This window comes from Nelusetta ayraudi, unplaced genomic scaffold (assembly GCF_046127955.1).
Source record: "Nelusetta ayraudi isolate G7.1 ecotype Tasmania unplaced genomic scaffold, CSIRO-AGI_Nayr_v1 ptg000004l, whole genome shotgun sequence".
NCBI lineage: Eukaryota > Metazoa > Chordata > Actinopteri > Tetraodontiformes > Monacanthidae > Nelusetta > Nelusetta ayraudi.
In genome coordinates this window covers 14,084,826-14,108,180 of record NW_027466054.1, presented here as the reverse complement: position 1 = coordinate 14,108,180, position 23,355 = coordinate 14,084,826, and the positions used below count along the sequence as shown (strand labels likewise).

The 23,355-nt window shown below is 40.1% G+C and overlaps 2 protein-coding genes across 3 annotated transcripts; one reads left to right on the top strand and one right to left on the bottom strand.

The window, feature by feature from the left end:
* Positions 1 to 1,474: 1,474 nt before the first annotated feature.
* cabp2a (calcium binding protein 2a) lies at positions 1,475 to 16,640 on the top strand. 2 transcript variants are annotated; one of them, XM_076036885.1, is made up of 9 exons: positions 1,475 to 1,827; positions 2,481 to 2,663; positions 10,425 to 10,541; positions 10,769 to 10,978; positions 13,033 to 13,063; positions 14,396 to 14,530; positions 14,783 to 14,892; positions 15,537 to 15,684; positions 15,837 to 16,640. In XM_076036885.1, the coding sequence occupies exons 1-9, from the start codon at positions 1,768 to 1,770 to the stop codon at positions 15,860 to 15,862; spliced, it is 1,020 nt and encodes a 339-aa protein (XP_075893000.1). In that variant the 5' UTR covers positions 1,475 to 1,767; the 3' UTR covers positions 15,863 to 16,640. The 2 variants fall into 2 exon arrangements, with proteins under 2 accessions (XP_075893000.1, XP_075893003.1); XM_076036888.1 differs by lacking the exons at positions 10,425 to 10,541; positions 10,769 to 10,978 and having other exon boundaries at positions 1,480 to 1,827.
* A 2,848-nt stretch (positions 16,641 to 19,488) lies between these two features.
* LOC142895625 (uncharacterized) lies at positions 19,489 to 23,316 on the bottom strand. Its single transcript, XM_076036837.1, has 8 exons — positions 23,182 to 23,316; positions 22,828 to 22,924; positions 22,477 to 22,602; positions 21,881 to 21,979; positions 20,992 to 21,777; positions 20,760 to 20,902; positions 20,430 to 20,539; positions 19,489 to 20,331 (listed from the first exon to the last, which is right to left on the bottom strand). Exons 3-8 carry the CDS (start codon positions 22,580 to 22,582, stop codon positions 20,193 to 20,195), a joined length of 1,383 nt encoding a protein of 460 aa, XP_075892952.1. The 5' UTR covers positions 22,583 to 22,602; positions 22,828 to 22,924; positions 23,182 to 23,316; the 3' UTR covers positions 19,489 to 20,192.
* Positions 23,317 to 23,355: the final 39 nt, after the last annotated feature.

Sequence of the window (23,355 nt, the reverse complement as noted above, 5' to 3'; positions counted from 1 at the left end):
GCGCATGGCTATTACCCGGGAGTATCGGGTTCGAGGCCTGCCCGGGCCCTCTGCGCCTTGACACAATATGAAAAATAAATTCTAGGAATGTTACATCATAGTAAGTAGACCACAGTCTGTCCCTACTCTTATAGTCAGATGTGTAGGAAAATCATCACAAAGTTTAATAATAATGTAACTAATGTAATGTGTAATAAACTATTTATGCTATATATCAGGGGTGCCCGATATGTCGATTGCGATCTACCGGTCATCGCGATGGTAGTTTGGGACTATCGCATAGAGAGAGAGGGAGAGAGAGTCGCAAAGAGACTTCCATGGCGGGAGTTCAGGCCAATTTCCCTCCCCCACCCCGCCAGTGAATTTTCATTTATAAAAAAATTGAACCTGCATATTCCTCGTCCATTTTAAAGAACATTAGTTCAGTTTTATGTCAAAATGTGCAAAAGTTCTCCTAGAATGTCATAACAGCCATTATGGTGCTCATGCACAATTTGTACCCTGAGTGAGTAATACACACAGTACATAGGACCAAATGGTCTACAATGTAAGGTACTGTAAAGTCTAAATGGATGGACATCCGCCCTGCAGAGGCGATAAGAGGGATTTATATGTACATACATGCATACATACATACATGGGCACATTTCTTTTTTATTCTTTTTTTTTAATCACAATATATAAACACACAAATTTTGTCTCTAATCAAAATTAAAATGGCATATTTTTGTAATTTTTATCAATTTTACTGGAAGAATAGTATTCACATGTGGAAGGAAAAACAACTATCTTTGTATTACCACAACAAGACAATAGACAACACGGGACATTTCATATATATATATATATATATATATATATATATATATATATATATATATATATATATATATATATATATATATATATATATATATATATATATATATATATATATGTGTGTATGTATGTGTGTATATATATATGTATATATATATGTGTATATATATGTGTGTATATATATGTGTATATATATATGTGTATATGTATGTATGTATATATGTATGTATATGTATATATATATATATGTATATATATGTATATATGTATGTATATGTATATATGTATGTATATATATGTATGTATATATATGTATATATATGTATATATGTATGTATATATATGTATATATATGTATGTATATGTATGTATATATATGTATATATATGTATGTATATGTATGTATATATATGTATATATATGTATATATGTATGTATATGTATATATGTATGTATATGTATATGTATATATGTATGTATATGTATATATGTATATATATGTATATATATGTATGTATATATATGTATGTATATGTATATATATGTGTATGTATATATATATATGTGTATGTGTGTGTATATATATATATATATATATATATATATATATATATATATATATATATATATATATATATATATATATACATATATGTGTGTATTTATTTATTTTACTGCATCAAATTTGTGCGACGAGCTGATCGAGTGTTTGTTTTTAGTGCGGGAGGCCAGGTGGAGGACAGACAGAGGAAAAAAAAACGAGAGCGATGTTGATCACGGGCAGAGGGATAAAAAGAGAGAGTGAGAGAGAGGGACGAGGAGGAGCAACAACAGTGGCGAGATGTGCTCCAGATTATCAACCAGCGTCAGATGCTCTAGAGACGGATCAAGTGGAGGAGTGCACAGCGACAGCGCGACATCTCTGTGTATGCGAGCCAGGCTGCAAAGATGACCGACACCAAAAGCATAGCGTCGGTGGAAGTGCCGGAGGGGAAATTATTGAAGAAGGTCAGTGGATATTGCCTGTCTATTCCAAATCCTGCAGCTGGCCTTCTGACAAGCCCAACATTTATACTGTCCTAACCCAGAGGCCTGGCTGACACACTCTCTCACACACAAACACACACACAAACACGCAGCCCAAGTGGATAGAACTTTTAACAACTTTCAGCTTTTAAATTGGGTTAGGTTGGCAGCTTGAGGCATTAATAATGTGAAGTTGCTCTTTGTTTTACTTTTGTTTGTGTGGGTATGTGATATATATATATATATATATATATATATATATATATATATATATATATATATATATATATATATACATATATGTATGTATGTATGTATGTATGTATGTGTGTGTGTGTATATATATATATATATATATATATATATATACACACACACACGTGTTATGTGATATGTTATCGTATTGTATTGTGTTGTATTGTATCGTATCAATCTTTTCTGTATTTGCATCATCTAATGTGCACATTAGGATATTAAACTGGATCCACAAATCACACTTTTTGTCTGAGAGACTGTTGATCAGTATGCTTTCGAATAGCTGTATTGAAAATCATCAAAATGTGGACTGTCCATATAGGTTTTCTCACTTCCACATACAGCTAATTACTGGAACATTTCTCCTGTCTTCCCTCCAGGGATCCATCAAAAAGAAGATTGACTCTTTCAGACGCTGGAGCTCAGCCAGTATGAAGAGGCCTCCAAAGCCCAAGACCAAGACCTTGAGCTTGTCCTCCCCCGTCGGAGACCCAGAAGACCTGTGGCTGCAGGAAGGAGACCGAAGGAAGCTGCGACCCATTGTGGACTCAGTCTTCGGGCAGGTATGCCCAACCTTCTATTTTTCACAAACTCCTTGCAACGTGAATACATAAGTCAATCAGTCCACCGATGTTAACAGTATACCAAGGAGACAAATGTACCATTGTTAGCTGCTAGCAGTGAGCAAGTGATAAAGCTTTGCAAACTGTCCTGGGCTGACAAATGTGTCACAAGAAAGGGGGGCAAAATAATCGTCATTAGTTCAACATGCACGCCGTGGTGTCATTTGGAGATTATGGACAAGTAAAACTAAAAATAGCCAAATCATTTGGAATGTGCTTTACAGCTTAACCGTAGTGAAAATGAAATCATTAGATGTAAGACACTGGTGTATTGGTCATGGTGATGAGTAAAGTTAAGTTGAAGGGTGCAGACAATGTGGAACCTGTGGATATTAGACTGGAAGGGATGTGTATTGCAACAATATTGAGAAATCACAGCTACATTGCTGTAGCTGTTGGATAGTTGAACCAGTCAATCAAAACAAGGCCTCAAATGACATTTTTAATCTGTTGGCATGATGCAGCCATCTCAATTCAATCAGTGGGCGTTGGAAATGTCATACAATGGTGCCAAGAACAAGCAATATTTGTTATTTAAATATTTCATAAGAAATGAAATTGGAAGAATTAATTCAAGAAAATAGAACTAAGACAAAGATATATCACAGAGTAATTGAAAGAGAATGTTGGAAAGCGAGTGTTTTCGAGCCAGCATCCAGGATCAAATAGTTAATCTGCTTCACACCCTGGCCTCTGACCCAACATAGGATATGTAAGTAAATGTTCTCTTTAGGAACGGTTTAGTGCAGCCCAATCTGATGTTGAACAGATGGGACAGCCTTAGAAGACAGACATCAATGTTCCTTTTCAAAATCAAAGTATTGAGCTGGCCGACAATTAGTGATGACCTGGAACAACCTGGAAGCGGTGGTCATGCTTCAGACTATTTTTTTTTTTTTTTTCTGAGTTGTGAAGGTGCTATGTTCAGTATTTTGACATTTTGGAGAGAATACATGCACCAAAACACCTTACTCGTGGTGTGCCATGACAACAATCTCCTTAACACCGACAAATGCTAATTCATCATTCTAGCTGTGCATGCATTATAACAGACCTCTGGTTCATGTTGTTGCATTTTAATTTTTTGATCACCGTCCATTAGTTTGTTCACATAACAATTTTGTATTGTTTTGTTGTATCATGGCAGTGCGTGTGTGTGCGCGCGTGTGTGCGCGTGTGTGTGCGCGTGTGTGTGTGTGTGTGTGTGTGCGTTGTGTGTGGTGCTTCATTTGTTTCCTCAACACAGCTCTTTACCAGAGATGAAGTTCAAGTTTCATTTTGTAAAAGAAATTCTCAACTGCCTCTATGGATTTCCCATGAGTTAGCTCCAGTGACCATTGTCCCCATACTATGAGGGGAGACAACTTTACCTAAAATAAGCTGGAATTATGAATTAAAAAAATAATAATAATGATTAAATAAAAACAATAAAAGATACTGTAGACTGAGTGGTTAGGGTTGTCAATATGGAGATTACTTGCATGTTGTGCCACAAACTAGTCCTCATTGTTCATAGGAGTCACATGTACACAGAGCAACAGATGGGTTGACTGATGAGAAACTGGATAGAGGGAAGGACGGAGGGGAGGGATGAGCCCGATGAGTGATTGATGGCTGGATGTCATAAAGACTGAAGGGAAGATTGATTGCAGCACGGAAGCAGATTAGTGGCCGGACAAATGAGAGGACGAGGCGACTGGACATGTCACTGGTACTGGGAGAGCACTTTATGCACCGGAGGAAGACGTTGTTCCATCGGGTTGTGACAATCACGGCATGAATCAAGAGTTCACTCAGAATGCGCTCGAGTTCAGATATAAAGCTGAGCAGGGGTCTTCATGTAAATCCACCCGTGACACCGATGTGTTTATCCGCGTGTCCCACCTAAGGGTGAAAGAGCGCGTTCTCGTTTTTTCTCCCAGGCTTTGCTTCCTCTACGCCATGGGATTCAGACTCAAATTCAGATTTAGATTTATTGTCATTGTCAGAAAAACAATGAAATTACGTTGAGACCATCATCACTGCATAGTTAATTAAACGTAAAGTGCCACAGGTGCAAAAACCCGTCAAGCCTCAAAAACAATCAATGAAGTGCATGGCAGGAACATACTGTCAGATACATGGAGAGTAATGACAGATAATGGTACTCCTTGGTCTTTGTGGTGTTTAGGAACAGGTAATTGTCGTCACACCATGACACCAGATGTTGAACCTCATTTCTGCAGGCCGTATCACTGTTGTTGGCGATGAGCCCGAGAACTGTGGTGTCGTCGGCATACTCAACGATGAGGTTGAAAGGGGTAGAGGCAGAGCAGTCGTGGGTGAACAAGGACTGTTCCTTACTGCACTGTTTCTTGTTTTACACATCTCTGTGGGTTTTTATATATATTTGCAATATGTTATGGGAATTTTCCAGCAGTACATACTACACCCCTTAGTTGTTTCTGATGAGTCCTTTTCTTTTTCTGTTAGCATAAATTAGCAGGAAGAGGAGGCTACAAGTTCAAATTGACTCAATTGGCTGTGTTTTATCTTCTTAAGTGCCCATAAAGGGCAATAAAACAGGGGAGGAGAAGGTAGATCTATGAAGGTATTTGGTTGAATAATCCATCTGATCTGACTGCTGATAAGTGGCAATTAAAAAAAAAATGGATGTGTGGATGGACTCATGATCATCATCATGATCATGAAACATTGTGCAAGTTGCAAATGGTACTGGTGATTTCAATCTAGAGGAATTGGTTGGTCCGTTATTGTGGGCTTCAACAAAATTGTCATGTTACATTTACACTTCAATAATAAACAAGAGCAGCTTGTGCGGACAGATTTCAAAGCGGGTTAACTGATGGACCATTAGGGACTCTCAGCAGTTCTGTCCTATATGGATAAAAGGCAGGACATGTAGTTCAGCCACTTCCCTCTTTTTTACACAGACCCTAGTCTCTAATCCACAGGGCTCCCAGGACCTCGGAAGACTCCAGTCACAGGCTACATGGAAAGGAGGGAGGAGGGCAGGTTCAGATAGGCATTATCCTCCTTTTGGGACTGAGCAGGTGGACGCAAACAAGAATGTGAAATGTGGGACAATCCACAAGGCTGTATGTGGGTACAGTCCGTAAAATTATGTCAGATAAAACTAGAACCTGCCATCACTTTCTGATAGGATCTGTGCTGTCTGTACAGTTTAGCAGTCCAAGCTTCCTTGTTGAGGGTGCCATTGAAATTGATAACCTGTGCTTACATGCTTTATCCCATTTTTGTGTATTTTTTTGTTCAATATTAAAATGGTTCCAGATCCATAAGAACCCGTGTGTCATTCTAAAGTATGGTACCCCTTCATAACAACTTGTCTGGGTTTATTTTCCCTGTGTGTAGGGAACTGGAACTGAAAGTTAGACTCATGTACCCCAACATAAAAAAAGACATTCAAGGTGTTTTTGTCGTTAAAAGGGCAATATGCATCCTTGTTTTACCAATAGATATTGGACACCAAAACAAAGCAGCTCCTTGCAAGTCTGGTGTAGCGAGGGCTGAACCTTCTCACTTGACTTTGCATTGTCCTTAATGAACGTTGTGGTATTTCGTTTGTATTGTTTGTTTGATTGTGCTTGGCTTTTTTTTTGTTTTTTGTTTTTTTATAGAATTTAAGCTACAGTTTTAGCAGACAGTGTTATTGTGAGCATCAAGGGCTGTCAACTCACTGCTATTTGTTCTTTAATGACATGATCCCGTTGACAAAATGTGCTTGTCCTCATAAGTCTAATAAGCTGAATATGCCACATGGCTCCGAATACTTCACCTCTCCACTGGGTGGCAGAGGAGTCATCTTGGCCTACCTTTGGGGAGCTGCTGATGTTATCTTTACTCAACAGTTAGTGACTTGCCAGTGTTGGTCAAGACCGCTTCAACTCGTCTTATTAATACAGAATTTCTCAGACAGATCTGCACAAGAGTCGAGTCATGTTGTGTTGTGACGCTTATGACAGATACAAACATGAATGAACGGGTATTTCTGTCTGCATCTCTGACGTCAAAGGAGCTTAGTATTATACCTAAAAGAGCGCCATTACCCGTCTTTAATGCACTGGGATTATGTTGCCAACCTTATGAGTGATGCAAGTCATTACTGACACTGATACCTTCTGTGCAAGCTGTTTGTAAACAGTGTTGTTATGCGATACTGCCTGCTGTTGAGAAAACAAGGTATTTTACATGGAATCTTTTTGTAATGATACTATTCTTTGCTCCTTCAGTAGTCGTTTACTGTCACCAAGTTTCTGTCATGTTCTACTGTTGCTTATGCCGACCATACACCATGAAGACTTCAGTTAAGTTTAAAAAAGATGTTTTGAAGACTTGGAGAATGTCTGACTATCTCTCATGTCTAAAGACAGATGGTCAGCGAGTCACTGAGCTTTTAATTTAGTTGGAGTAAGATTTTGCAATGACTACCAACCTTGGAGCACAGTAAGCTTTCAAATACAAAGGACAGCACCAGTCTATCAAGCCTTTCTCTACTACGCTGTCATCAGAAAAATAGTCGTGCTCCGCCACAATTCCACCATTGTGGGATTTTTTCACGCACCCCAAGAAATGACATTTTCTCCTGTTTGTGAAGGCCAACCTAAGCTGGTGTCTGAGTTTTTTTTACCCTCTGCTTCATATATATTGTGAAGACCAACACAACCAAAACAACAACAAAAATGCCCCCAGTGTAGTCTCTTGTCAGTTCTCTTTTGTCACAGATTTGACAAGAGATACTTATTAGTGCCTTGGTACTTCAATTTGCTGCGTCTGTGGTCTGAATAAAATGTATTCTGTGTTTATATGTCAATTCACAAGCATTTGTGAACATCCAAAGGCACATGGCCGCGCCGCGCCTCGTCTCATCCAAAATGTTTGACCTGGTTTCCTCTGAATCTCTCAGCGTAGCATCATGCAAAGAAAATCTCAATTTTTGGACCGCATCCATCATGTTGTTTGCTGCCCTGGCAGCGGATTTTCTCTTGGCCCACTGTCCATCCTCATCTTTCAGGCATCTGGTGTGCCCGCTGTTGTCGAGGGACAGAGCATGATTTCTCACCCAACTGCTCTGTTCTGTGGCTGCGAAGCATCGTGTTTGCCCCCGAGCTGCTGATTAAGGCTGGGAATTGTGCACAACAGGAGCCATTTGTGTGTGCACAGGTGGCTTTGTACATGAATCTGCTTTTTACATTTTTATTTGTAGAAGACATGTCATCTAAATGCATCTTTAAGCCATCAGTGTGACTAAATGAAGGGTGGTGATGTGTAGCTCAAGCATCCTAGACATGTGAGATACACAATGGAGGAAACAAATGGGGGAAGGGAGAGGAAGGGGCTGAGCCCATTACAGGACCAAGGTTTCTATTTGTTAATCTGATGGGAGTCCAGCTGGTTCAGTGGGCGAAGGCACATTCCATTATATAACTGAGACACTGCGACTTTAAATCCTTTGTTGCAAGTCATCTCATCAGGATCTACAGTCTCTACTTAATAGATTTCCCTGCGATTTTATTTTGAATACCCAAAAGTCGATGGTAAAGGGGGTCGTACTAAAGGGTCAAATGCTGAATCTTATCTCAAAACATTTGTTTTGTAATCTTCTCCACAGTTGAACTAATATTTACTGTTAGAGGGATTTCCCAAAAGATCTAAAATACTCATAACAGCATGTGTGGTGTGTAGCGCAGGCGGCTCTCTGTTTATATTCAGCTGGCCGATAACATCATGCAGGCTTTTGCTGCGCTCTAGTGGTGAAATACAGATACGGGTGAGGGTGAATCTTTGAGATACAGTTTTGTTCTATCGCATGTATCAAACTGTCTCGGAGGAGCAGGAAAAGCAACAATGGTGACACACTTTTCACCGCACACAGTGTTACAAATTGATGCTTTGATGACCGTTCAAGGCCTTTTGCAAAGAGCTTCAACCTTGAAACCGAAGATTAAAAGTCAGAAGATGAAGTGCGTGTGCCTTGACTACAGTCAGTGGCGCCATCTGGTGGCGTTGTATAAACTAGCACTCTTTGTGACCCTCGCTGCGTCATTCTATCTCTCCGATGATAATTTGGTATAATAATGCAAAGCCATTCAAGAGAGTTTATGAAATAAACTGATCGTGGTTGTCTCTGATTTAACCAAAGGGTTTGACAGGGGAAAAAATGCCCCAAAGTTCCACAGAATATTTTCGTCATGCATAATAATAATAATTAGTGGTGGTGGTGGTGTTTGCTGTTCAATAAGATTTTTTCAGAAATATGATTATCCAACTCAAATATAAGATCCCCTATGTTTACGGAGAAGATTTAGGTTAATTTATTATAGTATATAGTATAGTATAATATTTATAATAGTATCTATTTTTGATTTATTTTTGATTTATTTATTTATTTAAATGTAATCGTTCAAACTTTAATTTAAATGAATAAAGACAAATAAGAAAACATGTTAGCAATATATTGGGTGTCATCCTTAAATACACCCAATCAATTACCTCCCTCTGAAATATTGGAATGATGATTGAGATTCTCCTGTTAAAAGTACTGCTTTATAAAATCACAGATCAGTGTTATGATTGTCAATTGAAAAAAAATTCACCCCAGTCTTTTTCATACGCATTTCTGCTTCCTTCCTTGAAACACCCTTCCTAATAATTACCCTCGGGATTACAAAACACTCCTCATCCTCCTCATTGATCATCTCAGTGGTCTAGTGGTGGAGTGTTCACCCTGAGACTGGACTGGGGATGATGGGTCAACTGCGGAGGACAAATCTTGCATCCTTCGGGATGTGACAATCAGTGGGACTTTAACCTTTAATTTTATTCTTCCAATCTCTGTTTATTTTTGACAGACCTAAAACACACATACGCACATGCAACACATTTCCCAGTGTCTTTTGCTACGAGCGTGCACTTGTATGGCTCGTCAACATCACTTTCCCTCTCTAATCTGAAATGCCAGGGATTAAACAGGAAGCCAATTCTTCATCCATAATTCTCTCCTCCACCCTCCCCCTTTCTGACTTTCTGTCTCTTACACACACACACACACACACACGCAGACAAACACGGAGTCCTGCCAGACTAGTCATTTTCAGAGCGTAAGCATGAGGTTTGGAGAGGGAGAGGGAGAGTAAGGTGGGTGTGGTGGATTAGATTAAGTCGGTCCAAATTCGAGGGATAACTCGTGTGCAAGAGGGGGGAGACAGAGGGGAGGGGAGGATGAAAAAGACTGATTGTGCAAGAGAGAGGCGCGTGGGGATAGAAAGGGAGAGAGAAAATGGTCGAGTCATGCAATCAGTGCCAGGGCTTGGCAGCAGCAGGTTGTTTGAGCCCAGATATGACCCGGCTCTCCCACCCAACCCCGTCAGCCTTCAGGATGCTGCTGCTGCTGCCACCACTGCTGCCGCTACAGAGCCATAAGACCATGCAGTAAAGCTCATCATGAGCGCCGCTCATGAAAACCTCTAGGGCTCCAGGAGCTTTAATGCCACTCTGCACATATGATTCGTCTGCCTCAGAACCAATAGGATTACGTGCACCAGGAGGAATCCCAGTTCTGCATCAGTAGTACTAGTGGTAGTCGTTTTGGTGGTGGTGCCCCTGCTGGGTGCAAGACATGTTGACCCGTCCACACCACTGGATTCAATATGGACTTTGTGCTTGTGTGTGACGTTTAAGGACAAGGAAGGAGGCGAGGAGGGAGCAGGGTTGAAAGTGTGGGGACAAGCTGGGGGAAAGAGGAGAGTGATGGGAAACGTCAACAAAACTTCTAAAAAGAACAGCAAACGGAAGAAGGTAAGGATGCGTTTGATTGCTCTCAGATTGGAGAGGTTTGTTGCAAATCAGTAAAATGGTGCTTTGTGGATGTCTGTGGCCTTAAAAGGAGTCTTTTTAAAAAAAAAAAAAAGAGAGAAAGAAAAAAAAGAAATCTGACCAACAACAAACAGTTACTTTTACAACTGAAAAAAGCAGCACTCATGTTGCAGCCCTCAGCTAATGTGGTTGATTCCCCTCCTCTTAAGGAGGAGCCAGCGGTAGAGCAAGGCGGCGCCCCCCCATCTGCCGCTGCCATGCTGGGGGGACTTGTCGGCGCAGGTGAGGTGGACACCGATGACGAGGAGCGGGAGTTCGACGAGCCGCTGTGCGCTCTGGTTAAGAACTGCAACATGCTGCACAACTTAGTGGGCCCAGCTTGTGTCTTCCTCAGACAGGGCTTCGCGCAGAGCCAGCTTGTATGTACCAGACACACACACAGACCCAAACACGCACACACGCACACACACACACCCATGCGCGTACGTACAGGGGCCAACATAACCCATAAATCTCTTCATCCATCCATTTCTGAACATCATCCAAGGAGAGGTCAAGTTGAGGCCACCAATCATTCACTGTGACATCATCGCCCATTGCACCAATGATAATTCTTCATTCCGTGACTGTGCCCACCCACCCCCCCACCCCACCCCCAACTCATTTAGAATGTATGCAAATGTGCAAGAGGATATTCATGGCATATTCATATCCTCATTGGAAGAAAGACTGAAAATGAAAATATGAAACATAAGAAACAACCTGTTACAGTGACCTAATAATTAGTGTTATTTAGTTAATTCATAATTAAAGACTGCTCAAACATAGTCACAGTGGACGTGGCAGAGATCAAAAACAGTAAATTCCTGACTTGGTAATCAACAGAAGTGATTAGGATGGCATTGCACTCACTGTTCAGAGATTCTCCTCAGCTAAAACCTCAGAAGACCTTGAGCTTTGTGCAGAGGACAAAGATGACGATCGTGATCAACTTATGGATTCTACACTGTTCTACACTTCACTGGTCTGTGCTGCCCTCAAACCATTGCACTTGCAGGTGCAGAAGCTGTTTCCAAACTGAGGTTTAAAGCAATAAAATGCTATCAAATAAATAAATTATAAAGTGAAAAAGTAAATTAATTAACTTTGTTAAATGACAAGTTGACATTTTTAACCCTGAAAAGAGAAATTATTTTGCCAACAAGATGCAACGATATTTTCTTCTGTTCCGATCATAAATTAAAGCAAATCGTCTGACCTGCTATCTGGCACTGCTGACATCATTTTGGCAAAATTGCTTATCAGATCTGGAAAGTTGGAGACATAATAATCAATAACTGACTTTGATTTGCTCTGTCAAGGTTCATATGATGTAAAACTGACATGACCTATTTGCTGACTGTATGTCTCTTGCCTGTCAGTAAAGTGTTGTGCTTTCGAAGTTGTTGAAACCGCCCCTTTGTGAGGTCACAAAGTGTACTGAGAGTTTTATTTCCTTCCGACAAACACTAATGGGAAATGGTGTGCTGGTAACTCTCATTATTGGGTCCGTCTTCATGAACAGTCAATATTAAGTCATTATTAGAAAAAAAAAAAAAATAAAAAAAAACTCTAACGGCCTGACAACAGTCATTCACATGATGACCTGCAGCTGGAGCCACGTTAGCTCATAGCCAAACTCATTGGAGGGTTCAAAGTCCTCGCTTTAGGGGGGGTGATTTGATGTTCAAATTTTAGGCGCAATGAAAACGGACCAACATCAGTGGCGTCGCAGTGGGTGCCCGGCCCGAGCGCACACAAAGATGAAATCAGTAGCAGATAGCGGCTTGAAAAACCGATAAGCCTTCGTGATTTGTAATACAATTTACAGCTGTAATCTCCAGGCCACTGTCCTCTCCCGCGGCCTCTAATCCAGGCCTGTATTATTCCTGCTGCTGATGTCACCGCCTCGCAGAACATGTCGTGAACAAACCTACCCTGGTGTCACCCTTATCTCCTTGCCAACACACACCCAAGATCACAAGGCCCACTTGTGTCATTTTATCCTTTTTTTTCTCTTTTTTTTTAAATGTTCTTCAGGTTTTGGGTCGTTATTTCCATTTCACCTTTGTGTGCAAGTGCGAGTGAAGCCTAAATGAGAATTCCTGATTTCTTATTTTTTTTAATTGTGCATTTGGGGTGTTTCTCTTAGTTGACAGACAAAGTTTTGTGCTTCTAGAATGTCTTCAGCAGACTCCAAACTTCTCCGACAAACGGTGAGATGGGGCTGTATTTAGACCAAGCAACCATTGTTGTTTAAAAATGTAATAGTTTGGTGTCACAATCTTCGCTAAAGGGCGAGTACTGCGACAAGATGATGGAAAAGACCCTGCATGCGTTGCAATAACGTGACAGTACTTGCAGAATGATGGAAAAATGAAGTGCGTGACCTGACTGGTTTTCCGCTCTTGTGTTTGTCTTCATTTTGCTCCAGGACCGAGACCTCCGACCAGAGGAAATGGAAGGTACAGACACATCTTAATCCAAATCCTTCCTCCCGCTCACAGCCATTTATTTCCCCACCCCGTCTTCCCTTCAAAGAGCTACCTAGCTGGTGAAAAAAAGATACTGCAAAGAGCAGAAATTTTTAAAAAAGGCTTTTCCGACTTTGCCTATTGAAAATATCAGCCACAGGAGGCTTTTCCCCCCTTTCAACAGAGCAGCAAAAGATCAAACGTAGGGATTATCATTTAAAAGGGAGATTATTCTGGACAGTTTTAGTGCAGTTTGACCAGATATTCCTAGGTCTGACTCCCATGTTCACACTTCAAATTCACAGCCGCAGTTTCTGCTGTGGAATATATGGTCTGTGAATATTGTATCAGGAAAACTTCACTACCAAATAAAAACCCCTCTCTGTGATCTATGATTGTTCATGATACAAACCCAGACAGTCTTTTGGGTTTTTTAGGGACCCCATTTATAAATCCTCTTTCCAATTTTGCATCCAAATGAGATAATTATATAATCTATGAGTAGGAGTAGGAGTTTCTCTTCCCTATTTTCTGTGTATTCTTTTTTTGATATCATTTAACCTTTGCCACATAATGCATTCAATTCTATCTTTACTTGTCCAGATTATATCTGTGAATTCCTCAGAAACAGCAATGGAACTGATTTATGTGTTCTCCCTGTTTAGTTTTTGGTTTTAGTTTTGTTGTTTTTTTTTTCTGTTTTTGGTGGTGTAGTTGAGCAATCAGCTGCTTGTTTTTCTGGCTCAGCTTTGCCTGCTCTGTTTTAAATCAGAGCTCATACTGCCCCCTTCTGGCTAAACTAGGGGTTCTTTCACTTAGCTTTTCAATTTTTTTCTTTTTTTTTTATCGCTTCAGTTTCTTATCTATGAATATTATAAAGTACATGGACATTTCAATGACTGCTGTGGTTCAACTCCACCTGTGCAAACAAGCAGTGGTGATATTTATGCCAACAAAAACGACACACACATCATCACACCGTTTACTTAATAAATTATGCATATTTTACTATACATTTAAATTTTACACCTTGGCCATTTGAAATTAACAGTGCTGTGTCTGTATTTCTCTCACGAGTCACTCTTTCTCAATATTTGTTTGCAATACTCCAGACAGGGACCACCATTTGAAGAATCAAGTAGAAAAACAAATATTTATACAAAATAAAATTAAAAAAAACTAAGCACAATTAAAAGGCAAAAAAAATAAAGGGAGTAGCTTGGAGCCAGGTGTAAAATCTTTTAAAAGTAAGGTCCAATGCGTGCAATTTCCAATTTTCACTTACACCGATGCACTCTTTTGCCCAAACATTCCCTCCTGCAGAGCTGCGTGAGGCATTCCGGGAGTTCGACAAAGACAAAGACGGTTTTATCAGCTGTAAGGACCTGGGCGAGTGCATGAGGACGATGGGATACATGCCAACAGAGATGGAACTGATAGAACTCAGCCAACAGATCTGTAAGTGCACAATCGCTGTAATTGTAAAAATGCTGACCCTCAGACACAGAGGTTGAGTAGTTGCGTGCTGAGACCTGTTTTATCACAGGCTAGACATCTTGTATCGCACATCTATCATATTTCGCGGTACTGCACACCTCATTTGGGTGCTTTCATAATCTTTCCTGCAGTTGTGGACCATTTCCTTCCTTCAAGGAACACATCAAGGAAATTGTGTCATTTCCTGCTTTTTTGTTTTTTATTCACCTCTAGGTGGCGGTAGAGTTGACTTTGAGGACTTTGTGGAACTGATGGGCCCCAAGATGCTTGCTGAAACCGCAGACATGATAGGTGTCAAGGAGCTTAGAGATGCCTTCAAAGAGGTCTGAATTATAATCTTTGTATGTTGGTTTGGTTTATTTTTTTGTAATCTGTGCTGCTGTATTTCAGGAATTGAAGACCCTCAAGACACTGAATTAAACTCAGAAAGAGTGCCAATGACAGCGGATTAGCCATTGATCTTATAAAATGGGACTAATAAGTAGGACTGGTATTAAGCTCAGTGTTCACTAACTCAGAACCAAAAAAACAAAACTCCAAGGCTGTCTGATATGCAAAAAAATTATAAGCTTTTAATAAATGGTTCACATCTCATACTGTTGTCACCGGTGACATGAACCAGGTACTCAGGACAGTAACGTCTTCAGCACTTGATGACGGGTGCAATTATAATTTTTTCCTTGCTATGAGCATTAAGCTGAGTTAAATCCATTGCCACATCTACCTAAATACGCTGATGACATTCTGATTTGACTGTACTTTTTTTAACCAAACTGTAAATGTGGCAATGCGTAGAATTAAACGGGATAAAGGAGGTAAAATTCTTCATGTTAGTCTTCACATGTTGTTCTCCTTACTGGATTCGAGGGTATGTCCACAGCCTAAACACTTACACAAAGTAATTTAATTAAATGTTCTTTTTTCTTTTTTTTGGAATATATCTGCGCCGCCTGTGTTTCCTGCTCAGTTCGACTATGACGGCGACGGGCAGATCAGCCTCGGAGAGCTGAGGGAGGCCATGAAGAAGCTGATGGGCGAGCAGCTCAACCACCGCGAGATCGACGAGATCCTGCGAGACGTCGACCTGAACGGGGACGGACAGGTGGACTTCGAGGGTGAGCGCTTCGGTTTTCATGGTCTTATGGTGGGTCACGCAGACCCTTCTTTGAGTTTTTCTTTTTGAGGATGTATGTAGCATCGAGTTGAAGTCAGAGGAAACACACGGCGAGGTGAGACCTCCCTACAACGATTCTCTTTTCTCCTCCAGAGTTTGTGCGAATGATGTCCCGCTGACCTGCAAGCAGACTCCAGTGAAGTCCACACATCAAAAGGACCAGACTGCACACTGTTATTGTTCCTCTAAGACCTCCTGATGTCTGTATTTTCTTTTCAGGTACCTCCAGAATCTCTCGAGTGCAAGGAAACCCTTCAATGTGTAACTGTTTCACGAATGTAAGATGTATTTAACTTGTAGAGTCTCGGGGGAGGGGTGGGAATTTAACCAAAGTTGTGGTCGATTCTTGTCGTTTGTTTTTGTATTTATTTAATAATTTAAATGTCATTCTTAATGGAGAGGCAACCAGTTCCTTTTTCAGGTCCACCTCTCTGAGATTTTAGGGCAGTGTTAGGGGATTATTTTAACAACTGGGATTAACTATCCCTTTAAATATGCAGTTTACATAGATTTACACTGACTGACACTAAAATGAAATGCTTTATTACAGAAACAACTTCAAAAACAAATGCAGCTTTAAAAACTGTTTAGACTGTTTTTGTCGAAATGTAAAAAAAATGAGATTACGCAACATTTTGTACAAAACAGCAGAGTGAATTCCTGAACGCACTAGTTACTTTGCCTGCTATGTTCAGCACGGCATTTTTTTTTTTTTTTTTTTTTAGAAATAGACTAAGGCAACCAGGTGAAATTAGATCTCGAACTGTTAAATATATTTTTAGACATTGAAGATTTACTCCTGTGATACTATCGGTCAAATCTGCACTTGTGTTTATGTTCAAACCTCTGTCTCACTCCTCAGACAAGACTAACAAATTAAAAATCTATTTTATGCAATCATGGAGTTCAAAGTTTAATCGGTACAGTGTTTCTCCGATTATTTTTTTGGTGCAGCGTAAATAAAAGAAGCCAACATACTTAACCCTTTCGGCGCCATGGTCGCAAAATTGCGACAAGCTTCATTGCTGAATTAAACAGGCCATAGCCGCAAATATGGTACTAAAAGTAGTTACCACTTTACACCAGGAGATAGCAGACACCTGTGGCTTCAATCAGAGTAGCATTTGTCGGGGTGTTTATATATATATATGTATGTGTATATATATGTATATATATGTATATATATATATATATATATATATGTGTATATATGTATATATATATATATATATATATATATATATATATATATATATGTATATATATGTATATATGTATGTATATGTATATATGTATGTATATATATATGTATATATGTATATATGTATGTATATATATATGTATATATGTATATATGTATGTATATATATATGTATATATGTATATATGTATGTATATATATATGTATATATATATATGTGTATATATGTATATATGTATGTATATATATATGTATATGTATATATATGTATATATGTATATATGTATATATGTATATATATATGTATATATATGTATATATATATGTGTGTGTGTGTGTGTGTATGAGAGAGAGAATCATAAATCTCTGAGAAATGTTTCCATCACTTTGTTGAATCGGTGCCACAAGGAATTACTACAGTCCTGAAGGTCAAACTGGGTCAAGTAACATGGCCACTGAGTTTATATAGACAGTGGAACGCAAACGCGATTATTTCTCTTCTGTCATGGCTCAAAAGCAAAACAATCAAAACGGATTGGAAGTTGCTGGCCCTCAGCCTTATTTGTAGGTGTAATTTGCCTTCTCTGCCCTCTGCACACAGATGCTTTAAATTAAGATGCTAAGTCAGGACATGCAACTCATGGCCAGGTCTCGAGCAAAAAGACACAGTGTTAAGGGTCTGGAAACGATTTTAAGATTGAAAACAGACAGCAAGGATTTTTTTTCAAACCATGCTCAGTATTTGTCTTTGTTTACTTCTATAAAAAGAGGAAAATAAGTGATTGAATATGAGAGATTAAAGTGATTATTTATTTATTTAGATGTCTGTTAAAGTTTTCATAGTTGATGTAAGATGCAATGGTAAATCACGAGCTGACACATCATCACAATGGGAAGTTTTTCAAGTGTGTGTGTGTGTGTGTGTGTGTGTGTCTGTGTGTGCGTGCAATGACAGAGAAACAAAGTAAGATTAGATTCCACATAAACTTCCACACCCAGCTGTGCCTAACTGTCACCCCCGATCCCCAGCCCATCCACTAAAACCAAACCACATCCTCTAATGCTCTTCTGATGAACCTCTACGTTGCAGTCACATGCAAACTAAACTCATTTATGGTAATTCCTTTTTTTTATATATCTAAATCACATCACTTTTACATTTTTTTTCCAATTTTGTCACTTGCCCAAAACTATCCAGACTGATTTACTTGTTGCCAAAGCAACATTTTGCTACCACTAACTACACTTGGCTGCGCATGCCTTTGAACATTGCCATTCATGCAATTTACACAAAAGATAAATTAATTTAATTAGGAGAAATTTGACAACCTTCATTATGGCTCAGGTTTTGGTGCTGAAAGTTAAAAATGTTCTTTGACGATTTCTTAAGTGTTTTACTTCATGTGGACTTGAGTCAATAATAGCCATTGCTAAATGCCATGCTGAATATTTTTCTTATCTAGTATTTAGTCTCCTTTGTTGTCCCTGGCTCAATGAAGCTGCATAACTTAAGTCTTCAGCAGAAGCCCTTTATTCGTCTTTCACCTCCAAACCTCACCTTAGCACCGCTCTCTTTTCTTTCACTAATTGTCAACATTGCAATTGTAAGCTTCTCCCAAAGCCTCTGGGTTGACAATGGCCCTGAGTTTACAGTCTCAGTGAGGGTCACAACAGCGTAGCTGGTATATTCTGCACCATCCGGGTTCCTCCTAGACTCACTATCAACACATGGTATCAAATCATTCTTCTCTGAGTGAGCTGAGTTTCTGACAAATCAGGTCTGGCTGTTATTGGATTATCATTTTTACTTTTTTTTAATCTGGCTCTCTATCACCTCCCGTCAGGAGGACAAATAGTCTCACCACGCACGATAAGAGACGGCACGTGGAGCCTTCAGGATAAGCTGCCAACGCAAAGTGACGCAGATGATTCAAAAGGCGAGTGAGGCTGCAGCTGCTTTTTGGTGCTTCTCCTCACTAATCACCGCTGCCACAGGTTCAAGGTTGGTAGAGGACCACGGGCAAAGAGTAGCACAAAAACAGTTGATAACACAGACAGTTGCTTCAGTTCAGCGTGTTAGTGCTTTTCTGCTTTGTCTGTCCATGAACTCTCCCGAAGCTACAAACTATTTTCTGCGTAATTAGGCGTCCACTGCTTGCAGAAATTAATCATGCCTCTTTTTTTCAGCGTTTTTCCTTCCCCTTCACTTTGAAGGATTCTGCTCTATAAGCTAATAAAATGGCTTAAATATCTCACCTGTGAATTCTTTTTTTCCCCATTCTAGTTTGCAATTGCTGACTCTGTGCCCTTGTTTCGGCAGATATCAGAATGACAAGAGCCACGATAAACTGACATAACTAACATTTGGCCTCAACTGTCGTTTGGAGAGAAATTCTCTTCAAGAGGAAAGTAAGGATTATGTATTTGCTCAACCTTTAGAAAGTGGGGATTTCTTTTGATTCGGGGAGCTTTCAACATTGATCAAATGTAGCCATGAAACTCAATGACTGTACACTTGATAAAATGGCAAAATAAAGAAAAGCATTTTTTTGGCGAAACTTTATTTACTGTAGTCAGACTGACGTAGGCAAGTAGGTTGAAAATAGAAATGTTTCCCTGTTTCTCTCTCAGTTGGGTCTCTCAGCCCTAAGACGTGGACAGAAATAGACTCAATGAGCAGATGGGGCTGACAGACGGTGAGCCAACTTTGGAAAGAGCAAAAGACGGATGTCTAATCACGAGCAGTCAGACAACGGATCCATTAGAGACTTAATAAGGAGACAATGTTGCCACGTATTTTGTAAAAGGAAGCACAATATCTCCCTGCTGAAACTCAGAGGCTTCATGCATGATGGAAGTGCACTGCACAGCACAAAACAAGCTTAAACTGAACGGCTCCAGCATCACTCACATGACGCAAATTAATAACACAATGCTCAATCAAATAATATACAGCAGTAAATTGGGAAGTGTCACTACACAAGTACAATGGTATAATTGTACTAGCATGAGACCAAACATGGGTCTTCAGCTCTGACATCATTTTACGTTAGATTGTGAATTAAAGATTCGTTCAAGCTTTAGCGGCCGCTTTATATATTGGTCATGGATTAGGAAGTAAAAAAAGCAATATATTTGATATCTACTTGTAATTTCCTGACAAAAAAAAAAAAAAAAGAAATCCAAAAAGGCTAGCTGTTCACTGCAACCTGGACACAATAGCAAGCTAGCCACAACTCACAGACAGTTTACATCTCGCAGATCCAGTTTTGATCTACGTTACAGTTCTCATCATTCCAGTTGCCATTGTTGGTCGAATGGTACCAGAACTCCACACAGTCCTGGTTCCTCCCATCGTAGCTGTTGGGCTGGTCTTTTCCCCAGAACCTGTGGCACAGTGTGGGACTTTTAGCACCTGGAGTTTGGCTGGACAGTGCAGAATTGTTGCCCTTGAGAATTGAGAATATGTTCAGAATGTTTCTCACGTTGTTTCCATGGCGCTCCCGTCTACCCATCGCCACTGGCCTTCAACTCCTTCGTCAGTCAGCCCCATCCAGTACTCTTTGTCATTGGCTATTATGCCGTTGATGAAGGTCTGAAAAAAGAAAAGATGCACAGTGCCACTGATGAAGTTGCAAGTCATGACATGCTGCAGGTTATTAGAAATGCTGATGCTGGAGAATTTTGACAAAACTACAAGCTAGATATTTGCACCATGATACCAAATACCTCATAAATGGATGTGATAAGGTGGTTAATTTTAAAACAAAATGCTTCCAAATAGTTTTTCTCAATTGCACCCAGATGAAACAAACCATTTGCTCCTGCGTCTTCAGGATGGCCAGGTCAGCCCCTTTGCCTCTGCAGTACTCTCTGCTCAGCGCCCAGCTCTTCTTGCCGGACGAGAGGTAGAAGCAGCTGTTCTGGAATTTCCTCCAACCAGTCAGGCATCTTTTATCTGTAGAATGTGGTATATTTACAGACTGGGGTTTTGCGCTGCAATAGGAAACATGCATTCAATGGATTTGTTTTTTTCACAGTCTTTACCTACGGACAGTTTGTCCACCAGCCCCTGCAGCTGATTCTTGCTGCTGGTCAGGTTGCTGTTGATGATACTGAGCTGGTCCCTTTCCAGCGTTACGTTCCTGCAGCTGATCTCCAGCTCGTCTTTTTCTTGCATCAAAGCGGCGTTCGACGCCCGCAGCTCGTCCGTGGCGCGAATGAGCACGTTGTAGCTCTCCTGCAGGGCCTCCTTGGATATGGTCAGGTTCTGGTGGCTCCTGTCCAGCTTTTCTTTCTCTGAAGCAGAGAAGTTGTACCTGTCCTGCAGGTGCTCAACATCCTTGACCAGGGTGTTGTAGTCCCTCTGTAGCTGCTCTTTTGCCCTGGTCACATTATTGTACTTGTTCTGTAGATTATTCCTGTCTCGGCTGACTGACTCGTAATTGGTCTGCAGCTCAGTTTTGCGTTGGAGTACCGAGTCGTACTGCTGCTGCAGCAGCCCTTTGCCAGTGTTCAAGGCATCATTGGAAGCCTGCAGCTCTTCGTTGGTGACCTGCAGCCTCTCCTTCTCTTTGGTTAAAGCGGTGTTGCTGGCTTCTAACTGGCCCTGGCTTTGCTTCAGCCTGTTTGTTTCCTCTTGCAGTATGTTGTTGTTGGTCTGTATCTGGTTGTTCTTGGTGGATAAGTGATCGTTTGACTTCTGCATATCGCTGTACTTCACGTCCAGGTCTTTTTTCTGCTTCTTGGTCGTCTTTAGCTCCTCCTGCAGAGTGTCTTTCTCTTTGGTCATGCCTGTGATTGTGTTCTCACGTTCCTGCTGAACATTGTGGTCTGTCAGAGAAGAAACACAGCGTAGTTTCAGCAACGGCACTTCAACATCAGGCCACAACCAGTTCAAACATGTGAAAATGTGTGTAAGCAAAAACTGACTCACAGTGGACACTCTGACCGATGACCACAAACAGGAGGACCACACCGAGCACGCCGAGGCAAACGGTCGCCAAGCGGAAAGGACTGTTCCTCAACGCAAAAACTAAAGTGGGACAAGGGAGGAAGCCGAAACTTACAATTCATGAAGTGTTTTGAGGAACTTGTGTGACTGAGCAGCAATGCACTGCCCTGTTGTTTTGTAAGATACGGTCATGTCTTGAGATTCAAGTGAAGGTGCAAAGACTTTAAAAAAATATATATGTATGTCTCTTAAAAATATGTCAGTAAACTCAGGCAATTAGTTTTTTTTTAATTAAATCACTGGAATTGTTTCCATTTTTAGACAGCTGTAGCTTCGAGTAGAGTAGCTTGGAACTTTCTATGAATGCATTTAGATTTAGTGACCAAATTATTTTGAAGTTCAAAAAAAGCAAGCAAACACAAAGTTTGATAACAGGGCACAGTCTGTTCCACATGTATCTAAAGTCATCCAGTGAAGGATAAGGATAAAAGCTTTGGGACGCGGGTGAACAAACTGGTCATTTGCATCATAGTTGGAAACAAAATCCAAAAGAGGAAATGAAGGTTTGATTTAATTACTTGAATACCGGAGCGTGCTGCCATCGGATAAAAGTTGATTGTAGCCAATTTTGCAGTCTTCGATGTTCATGTTTGTTACTTTAGAGCCGCTGAACTCCACAGCCATCACTGGGTCCTCTCGAGGAGCTGTGAAATGTCAAGAGAAAAAGTGTTTTTCCAGTGATGCAGTCATTTACTTTCAGAATATTCTAGAGTTGTCATAAAGGGAAATTTAAACTTCTACATGTAAAATTAGCTCCCCAACTTCTCTTTTGCTGAGTAGGATTATCTTGATTTCAAAGTACAACTCACAACACAACATTATCAGATTTACACCTAGGATGGATGATATTTTTTTTAAAGAGAACATACCTTTGGTTAGGGGTCGATGGCAATCAAGTGCTTGGACGAGTGACAGACATCCGTTTTGTGTAATGTCATTGAATAAATCACATCAATGCTTGTTTGCCTTTTGTAGGTGACAGTGCGGAATCTTGGTCAGTAGGCGGAGCAAGTCCCCCCGCCCCCTCCACACACACACACACACCACCGTATACGCACACCTCTTGACTGGGAGTCAGTCAAAGAAGGTTAAAATTCAGAAAGTACAGAATGATAAAAAAAAAATAATAATAATAATAATAATTGCTCTAATCAGCCTTTACAGTCTTGAGATGTCAATTATAGCAATTAGATTTCATTAAAAAAAAATCCTAAAAATTTTACCTTTCAGTAAAAGTTCTGACTTTGGACATCAGGAGGATATGAACTTTGGAAACCATGGACAGCGGTTTGATGCGGCTGATCTGGAATATGTGTCATCCGGCTTCCATGAACTCCAGCAGTGTCTTTTCATTTCATTTTTTTCAGCACATGTAATAAATTCCACTTTACCACAAA

Excerpts from the sequence above, each read along its gene's own strand:
- cabp2a (XM_076036885.1), top strand. The coding sequence starts at position 1,768 with ATGACCGACACCAAAAGCATAGCGTCGGTGGAAGTGCCGGAGGGGAAA. Across the intron at positions 10,542-10,768 it reads AGAACAGCAAACGGAAGAAG|GAGGAGCCAGCGGTAGAGCA; the intron begins GTAAGGATGCGT and ends CCTCCTCTTAAG. Across the intron at positions 15,685-15,836 it reads CGGACAGGTGGACTTCGAGG|AGTTTGTGCGAATGATGTCC; the intron begins GTGAGCGCTTCG and ends TTTCTCCTCCAG.
- LOC142895625 (XM_076036837.1), bottom strand. The coding sequence starts at position 22,582 with ATGGCTGTGGAGTTCAGCGGCTCTAAAGTAACAAACATGAACATCGAA. Across the intron at positions 21,778-21,880 it reads CATCGGTCAGAGTGTCCACT|ACCACAATGTTCAGCAGGAA; the intron begins GTGAGTCAGTTT and ends CTTCTCTGACAG. Across the intron at positions 20,332-20,429 it reads GGGAGCGCCATGGAAACAAC|GTTCTGGGGAAAAGACCAGC; the intron begins GTGAGAAACATT and ends ACTGTGCCACAG.